The sequence below is a fragment of the Octopus bimaculoides genome, chromosome 2, assembly GCF_001194135.2.
Source record: "Octopus bimaculoides isolate UCB-OBI-ISO-001 chromosome 2, ASM119413v2, whole genome shotgun sequence".
Lineage (NCBI taxonomy): Eukaryota > Metazoa > Mollusca > Cephalopoda > Octopoda > Octopodidae > Octopus > Octopus bimaculoides.
Window position 1 is genome coordinate 125,346,336 of NC_068982.1, and position 8,923 is coordinate 125,355,258.

The following is an 8,923-nucleotide window of genomic DNA, read 5'->3' on the forward strand; positions in this document are numbered from 1 at the left end:
CACACACACACACACACACACACACACACACACACACGTACAGGTTTTAAGTACAAGTGTAAAATTTTGAAAGCTGAAGGACTAAACTGTTGCTATTATTTTCATGTCCATTTTTCCATGCTTGCATGGGTTAGATATTTGTTGAGGCAGATTTTCAATAGCTGGATGCCCTTCTTGTCACAAACTCTGACCTGTTTCACCATCATTTTAATGTCGGTTTTTCATGCTGGCATGGGTTGGATGGTTTGACAGGAGCCTCACCAGGTTCCATAGCCTGTTTTGACAGTTGCAACAGTTGGATGCCCTTCCTAATGCCAACCACTTTATAAGAGTGTGCTGGGTGCTTTTGATGTAGCACCAGCAACAGTGCCTTTTACATGGCACCAGCACCAGTTTACAAACATATTTCTCCAAGTCTTTCAGACACAAACAGTACAATGGCATGACATGCTATCAAGGAAGGCTGCAAATGGATGACACTATTTGTATGATGGTAACAGCAGTTAGTAATTAGCACCAATATGTCAAAACAAGCACACACACATACAAGTCTAGGGCCTGAATAGAAAACATTTGCGCAATGTGTCATGCAGTAGGACTGAATTTGTAATCACATGGTTGCAAAGAGAATTTCTCAACCACAAAGCCGTGCCTGCACCTAATCGAGTACGTTAATCATATTTTGTCTAACAAAAATATACCAAACAACTTGTTAACTAAAAATGTATCTCATACAAAGCAGTTAATTAGCAGAATTTAGTAACTTGGTTTCATAAGACTCCATCCAGGTGTCCATGAAATACAAATTACACATACTTTCACAGATGAAATTTACTCACTAAGCATTTACAAAAATAATTAGTTTTGATTGAAACAAAACCCTATTATAGTCAAAACCAGCATAATCCTAATAGATTAGTATTAAAAGATTTGCCGATTAACCAAGATAGGATTTAAAAATTCAAGCATATACAAAATAAGGAGCAAAACTCTACCACAGATACCTACATACAATAATGCATCTTTATGTCACTTAAATTCAAATGCAGAGTTAAAATGCGGTGGTTTCCCATGGTTATGTGGTTAAGATTACTTTGCAGCCATGTGGTTTAGGTTCAGTCCCACTGGGACCCTGTCTTCTGCAATAAGCCAAGGCTGACCAATGCCTTGTGAATGAATTCGGTAAATGGAGGAGACTGTGACAGCCTGTCATGTATATGTGCGTGTAGAGAGAGACCTCCAGAAAAAGTACCAGACTTAAGAAGAAATAAGTACTGGGGTAAATATGTTTAACTGAACTTTTCAAGGTGGTCCCCAACATGGCCATACTCCAATGAGTGAACCAAGTAAAAGATAAAAGCTACAACCACCAATTTAGTACATCACACATCCTCTCTGTTATAGAGAGTATAGAATTTCTCATTAACATCTAATAGGCAGCTGAAAGAAGCATACAATTTGGAGAATACGCCATAATAAAAAGATCATATGACTGTCTAAAAGGTTAAAAGAGTTTATAGCTGTCAGCTTGTGCTTTTGGACTAAGTAAGTTGTGGAAGACCATTTATATTGACAATGCAAGGATGCTAATCATGTTAATCTTTCAAACCACAAGACTGACTTTTGCTCTTTAACCCTTCAACATTCAGATTACTTTATCAGATGTAATGCTTATACTTATTCCACGTTACTTTGGATAAATCCTGCATTATCTCATATCGTTGCAATTTTTTATTTTAACAATGTGATATTACTCTTTACTCTCTCTTTTACTTGTTTCAGTCATTTGACTGTGGCCATGCTGGAGCACCGCCTTTAGTCGAGCAAATCGACCCCAGGACTTATTCTTTGGAAGCCCAGTACTTATTCTATCTGTCTCTTTTGTCGAACCGCTAAGTTACGGGGACATAAACACACCAGCATCGGTTGTCAAGCGATGTTGGGGGGACAAATACAGACGCACAAACACAAACACACACACACATATATATATATATATATATATATACACGACGGGCTTCTTTCAGTTTCCGTCTACCAAACCCACTTGCCCAAGATGCTATGCAGTGGGACTGAACCCGGAACCATGTGGTTAGTAAGCAAGCTACTTACCACACAGTCACTCCTATTGTAGTGTAAGAGGCCAGATCTACCCAGTTTTAATGCTAAAGATTTAAAGCATCACAGGATAACTTGTGGTGAGGCAAGAATTTAAGTTTTTACTTTCATTAAAAAAAAACAAAAAAAAACTGAAAATAGTCTATCTCATAACCCATTCACTTAAATTGAGTAGGAGTTAAAAATATCAGCAAAGATAGAGTTCTACCATCTGCAACGATTTATAAATCTAAACAAATATCAGTCATCAGCCTTGAAATAAATTTAACCATGAGAAAAAGTTGACTTTTCTTGAAAATAATTCAGTCAATAGCACAACTCTGTGCTGGATGGATTAACACACACACACACACACACACACACACACACACACACAGATACACAAAGGGAAGAAATTAAAACCTTTATTTCTTTCTTTTAAGGCATAGTTACTGATTTACAGACAATTAAAAAGTTGTTGACACACAGAAATTAGATAGAGCATAGGCAGAAATAGCTGAAAGATATGAAATCATAAAGGCCTATGGTGACAAACTGGTTTGACAAGAAAACAGTAAACAAGCCCTGAATTAGTAACTATAGAAGTTGATACAGTAGTCAGTATACAAATATACGAAGATTTTATACCTCTACCAACAGACTGTTATAGGTGTGTCTAAGAAAAGTTTACAAGGAGATATTATGTAATAAATATCAATAACAAGCCTATACTGATAGGACTGAATAATAATGAAATAATGTCCAATAAAAGAGTAATTTCTTTTAAAGAAAGTTGACAATTGATTCTGGACATTATAAAGTGTAGTAGCAGAAGTTTTACAGCATCAGAGAAAATACCTTCAAGCTTTGAGTTCAGCTTTGTTTTTTTTCATCCTTTCAGTATCACTAAATTATCAACCAAATCCAGTGGGTAGAGATAATGAAGAAACCCTCAGCCTTCAAAATTACTAGCCTTGTGCCTGCATAATGCCTAAACAAAGATTTTCTACTTAAATTTTCATTATCAGCTAAAATGACTAAGGCAGTGGTTGAAAGGGAACCTTTATATGTTGGAAGTCTACATTGAAGCTAACTGCTAACAAGGTTGCATTGCAAAACTAAAATTTCTGAACAGCAGAACCTTATTATTTCTATAAAATATAATAAACCATTCATTAAAAAAATTATCAAAATTTAAAAGGGAGTTTTAGAATAAGCTATCTGCATTATTAGCTAATTGATTTTGATTTTTAATGCAAGACATAGAAGTTTTTATAAAATTTGTAATTAATTGAAAAGATAAATTTAAATATTAGATAAAAATGTATTCCAGAATAATGATTTTCCCCTCAAATGTACTTGTTTCTGAAGGTTTGTTCCACTTGCAACATAATGGTTGGACAAGTTCAGCTACTTCATAGAAGAATAATTGGTAATTTTTCAGATTAACACCTGCACGATTTTCACTAGGGTGTTAGGGTTAGGGTTAGGGAATTCCGTCCCTAACCCTGACCCTAACACCCTAGTGAAGATCATGCGGGTGTTAATCTGAAAAATTATTGAATAATTTAATGCCCAGAATTAGAAAGAATTGAAGCTGTAAAACAAAGTGCTCAGCATTCATGTCTAAATTTACATCTCACCAATAGAAAAAAAATAGTGTTCTGTCTGCATAGAATACATACAGCACTTTCTACATCAATAGCTGTAAATCATCTGCAACCAGTTTTTGCTTTTGGATCCCCTTTGAAACCCATTTTACTCTACTCAGACCCCTTTAGCCATTTGATGTTGGAAAAATCCCATTATAATTTTATAAATAAATATTATTTGAAAGTATGTATAGAAAATTGTTAAAATAATTTGTGTATTGCAAGTGTAACCAATTTATTGCACATAATTCTTAACAATGTGGACCACTAAGGGTCATGCAGACCCCTGATTGAGAATCACTGATCAACATATTCAGAAAATCTAGTAAGGACACACCATCTGGCCATGAGAGTGGCATGGTTCATAGCAAGCACCAAACTCACAGACCCTGTTACATTATTCACACTCAAATCTACAATCCTCTCCCAATAAGCTCAGACAAAAAGAAATACAAATAACAGCTACCTCAATAGTGTGTCACAAAAAAACAAAAATAGTTAAGTGTTCTGAGGAATCAACCCATCTCTACTGTGCTCACTTCCAGAAACAGAATGGACAGTAATGGCTCTCACCCAAGCAGAGGCATGGAATGCATGAAACAGGACTAAATGTGTCGCAAGTCACCTTATTAACTTAAGCATGTAAAGTATAAATCATAAAAGTGGATTATATACATGCAAATATGAATAAATATATATTTACTAATGAGTAATTTACACAAGTGGCAAGAATTATTGATTTATTGGTTTACTAACTATTTAAATTTCATACTTTATAAAAAGCTTAAGACTTTAGATCCAATCAATACTGCATGCATACTTCTTTACTTCGTCAAATGAAGAATATTTATCAGTATAGAATACCTCTAAATCATTGATCAGATTTCCTTTTTACAGAATAGAAACGAGATCTTCCTTTATTTTAAATAAATCCAAACTCTTTTTGCTCCCAAATTAACAACTGTGGGCATCGAAGTAGGAAAGAGCAAACAGCTTCAGACCAGAGAATGACACCAAGCCCATAGAGCATTTTCACCCAACCACACAATACTGTATGAGTGAGTCATTATTTACCCTATTTCCAACATAAATTTTTATTCTTCAGCTATACCGAAAATATATACTTCCATTCACTATAGAAGTAGTCCATGACTGCTCTGAACCATGCATGCGCCTTTGCCCAACTCTCTCTCAGCCAGCACATGATAATTCAAGATGGCACTATTTCTTCCATAACAGACAGCAGCCTTAAATTAAACGCCTTTTCTAAAATTATCACAACAATAATAACTGATTTCTTTTTCCAAGTTATCTAAAAACCTTTTCACTTTTCAGCAAATGAAATCTTCTCATGAGAGTGCAAAAACTTGAAGTTCACTGGATAGCTATACCACCAACAGAAAAACAAAGAACTAAGTTCCACACATTCTGGTCAAAAAGGAACTTCAGAGCTATTTACAATAATACTATTTCACGTATATTGTTTATAAAACTCTCACCTTCCAGCATCTTATTTATACATCTTGCTGGAAAATATTGATCTATGTTGTTCTATGATTGAGAAGTTATATTATCTATAAAGGATATTGAGTTCACAGTTTAAAATGAAAAGATAAATAGTGAAATTGATACATTGATCCTGTTCTAATGTAAAATAGAATATAAAATACAAATATTGAAAAGTTAAAATTAAAAAATGAAAATTTAAACTATTAACAAATAAAGTCATCTATAAAGTTTACTTTATTCATCACTACTTATTAGTAGTTTCCAATGTACATACATATATTGTTCAAGTGATAATACTGCTATAGTTTTAATAATGATTCTCATTGTTGTTATATGGTTTCAAATATCTAACACGGACTTGTAACAATCAAGCACGCTCGCGCGCGCGCGGGCATACACACACATTATTATACATATACACAGACACAAAAGCACAATATATGTACAATGAACAAAACTCAGCCCTTGAATCAGTAACTTCTGAAGCATGCTTTTGTAGTTAAACACAAACACACACGTGTGTGTGTGTGTTTGTATTTTTAAAATAGCTAAACCTCTGTGTGTAATTGGACATATTTCAGATTACTAATTATAAAGAAGTTGATTGCAAAATACATTTTACATATGTGAGTATACGTCTATCACCAATACACATCTAAACGAACAGAGGAATTTGCTTAAAAAAAAAAAAAAAAAGATCAGGAAATCTCCTTCAAAACCAAATTTTGCAGTCGTTATTGTAGGAGACATCGGTTGAACAAAGGGAGGAATGATCACAACTGGAATGCATTTGAAGAATGTGTGCCCCAGGGCTAAACAACTGAACGTTCTCCACATCACCACGACATTTACTATGCTCTGTCGTCCCAACGAACCAAGCAACTGATCCCATTAAACTCTTGGAAATTTTGGAGGGATGGGTTTATTTTGCAAGGTCAGATTAATGGAAATTAATTAAATTATATGGCTTGAATGAGGAGTAAGAAACATATAAAGGAAATTTCAGGAGTGGCTTTTAAATAAAGGCTTAAACAAAAAAAAAAGGCGGTAGATGCAGTAATAACAGAAAAGGGGAAAGAAAGTCAGCCTTAGTGTAGGGAGCTACAGTTTGCACCAACTTAAAGCCAAAGGATAGCCAGTTTCTTACAAGAATATTTTAGTTATTCTGTATATTAATTGCTGTCAGTTTGTGATAGTTTTATATTATATTATGTCTGGAAAATTAAGGATATATTTCAAGTGCATTAAAAAAACAAGTCACAAAGCAATCACGTTTTCCGGTCCAACTAAATTTTTCAAAAGGCAAAATTATTTCAAGTAGTTCCAAACTAGGCTACAAGCAATGAACAAATGTTCATACTTTCTTGCCTCTAGTTATTTTCTTTACAAACTATTCTAGAACATACATTAAAAAGTATCTAAAAGAGAACATCAAAAGAATATTGTTATATTGTTAAGATTTAGCATGCAACCTCTGATTTATATAAACAATAAGTGTACAGATTAGCGGTATTTCGTCTGTCTTTACGTTCTAAGTTCAAATTCCGCCGAGGTTAACTTTGCCTTTCATCCTTTTAGAGTCGATAAATCAATTAACAGTTGTGTACTGTATCGATCTAATCGACTGGACCCCTCCCCAAAAATTTCGGGTCTTGTGCCTAAAGTAGAAAAGAATAAGCGTACAGATTACCCACATACATTAGTATATATTTATAACTATAGTGTCTATATACGCAAGAAAAGCCGGTAAGTGGTTAAGAACAGTCACTGAGTCAGGGTTTGAACCCACAAGGTATTTTGGGCAAATATCTTTCAACATACCCTCAGATCGACCCAAGGCTTATTTATGAGTGAAAATAAAATCTGTCAGACCGACAGGATTAATATTCAAAGCGTCGACCTTTTTTCTGTTACACAATGTATCAAACTGTGCTCGAGGATTACGTGATTAAGGGTAAGAAAAAGTATATGTGGAATATTCTGTTACTTAAAGAGTGTTGATTCAACTGAGTATGTAACTCAGTTGATCACATAAACTAGAATACTCATTGTCGAAAGCGACGGAGATCTACTTCACACACACACACATTATGAATACAGAATGTGTCCATACAGAGTGATTTTGTAGGGAGAAAGAGATGTATGATAGGCAAGCAGCAGATAGAAAAGGGAGTTACAGCAAGGATATATGAACATTACCAAAATACACAAACACCACATGTTCATAGAGGCAAAATAAAGGAAAGGTTCTCTTCACAAGAAAATTACCGGGAAAAGATGATCATTTTAAACTATGGCTATAAATAAATGATGTTAGAAAAGGCAGCTTCTAATTTGAGCTGTACAAAGCAAAGAAAAATTTTATCATAAAAGTAATTCTAAAACTTACTCCTCGTCTGAACCCATAGCTAGAAAGAATGTTGAGGCACGGCTTGTCTGTCTGGTGTTTAAAGACTGGGACTGGTTATAATTTAATGAGAAAAACTTTAGTTTCACCCACAGGTTTTTGTATAGGCTATATATTTTCCATCCTTTCAGGTATGTCAAAAATGTGTATTGAAGCATGACATGATATCAAATGTTTACAAAGAGGAATGCCCAAACAATGAAAGAAAGAAAAAAGGTGTTTCTAAGTACATAGTTCATGAGAAACAACTTCATGATCTGCTCAAAACTGAAGAGTCATTAATTTTAGAGGCGGTCAAATGATATAGAAATAAAAAAATAATTTTAAATGATATACAAACGAAAATAATTTTAAATGAACTTACATATTTATATCTGTTTGTTTAGCGCGGCTTCGGGTAATGTGATTTCCCTTAAGTCAGAAATTAAAGGAACAAAAACAGGGGAATGAATAAATAATAATCACGTGGAGGTTTATTAAAAAGGGACCAGTAAAGTTCACTTGCAGCAATTAATTAGTTATTTTTGGTGAGGTTGAATATAATCAAAGGGGCCGACAATAATCAAAAAATTGTCGAGTTATCAAGTTTTAAAAACAAGGGAGGCGTTTAAGTGTCTTTTGTGTTGTTTTTAACTGGGATTAATAAATTATTAAAATGTTATATTGTCTATATTAACACCAATGTTGTTTTAGTACACGAGGTCCTGTAAAATTTTTTAAGTGCAGGCGAAAAATGTCTATTAGCTGCCTGAGAGTAGTAACTCCATACTGATCGTGTCAACTGAATGGTTAGAGAGAGGATTAATAACACTTAAGAGTGGAGAAAGAGACATTGAGATGATGACAATCGGACCAATGACAGAGCAGCATATCAGTGTGTGGATGTGTGTGCGGGAACAAATCTGGTACAGGGTAAGTAATTGTTTGTGTATGGCTGACTGTGACACAGAGAGAGATAGAGAGAAAAAGAAAACTTCATACACACACATAAAATAACAACACTTTCAATGGAGACAAAATGAAGTCTTGCTAAATTTTTTTCCTTTAAAGCATGTCAAAGGTTTGTTTGGCAGTGTGACGTATTTAGTTACTTGCTATTATATATATGTATATATGAAAACAAAAATACTTTTAATTTTGAGAAAGAATATTAATGCAAGTATTTTAAGTTTTAAAATAGTTGTTTTTAAACAAGAATGCAGAAATAACAGTGGTTTACAGATAAGGATCCGGAGACGACGGCACATGTTAGATTACA

At 34.0% G+C, this 8,923-nt stretch overlaps 1 protein-coding gene across 2 annotated transcripts in view; it reads right to left on the reverse strand.

The window, feature by feature from the left end:
* The window catches only part of LOC106871159 (innexin unc-9), a 21,749-nt gene extending 13,267 nt beyond the window's left edge, over window positions 1-8,482 (reverse strand). Inside the window, exon 1 of one of the 2 annotated variants that reach the window (XM_014917472.2) lies at window positions 8,030-8,482. In XM_014917472.2, coding sequence (XP_014772958.1) covers window positions 8,030-8,031 — 2 coding nt within the window. In that variant the 5' untranslated portion in view covers window positions 8,032-8,482. Of the gene's footprint in view, window positions 1-7,647; window positions 7,796-8,029 lie in introns of those variants that run through there. The other variant, XM_052965580.1, reaches the window with a different exon arrangement.
* Between the last annotated feature and the right edge of the window lie 441 nt (window positions 8,483-8,923).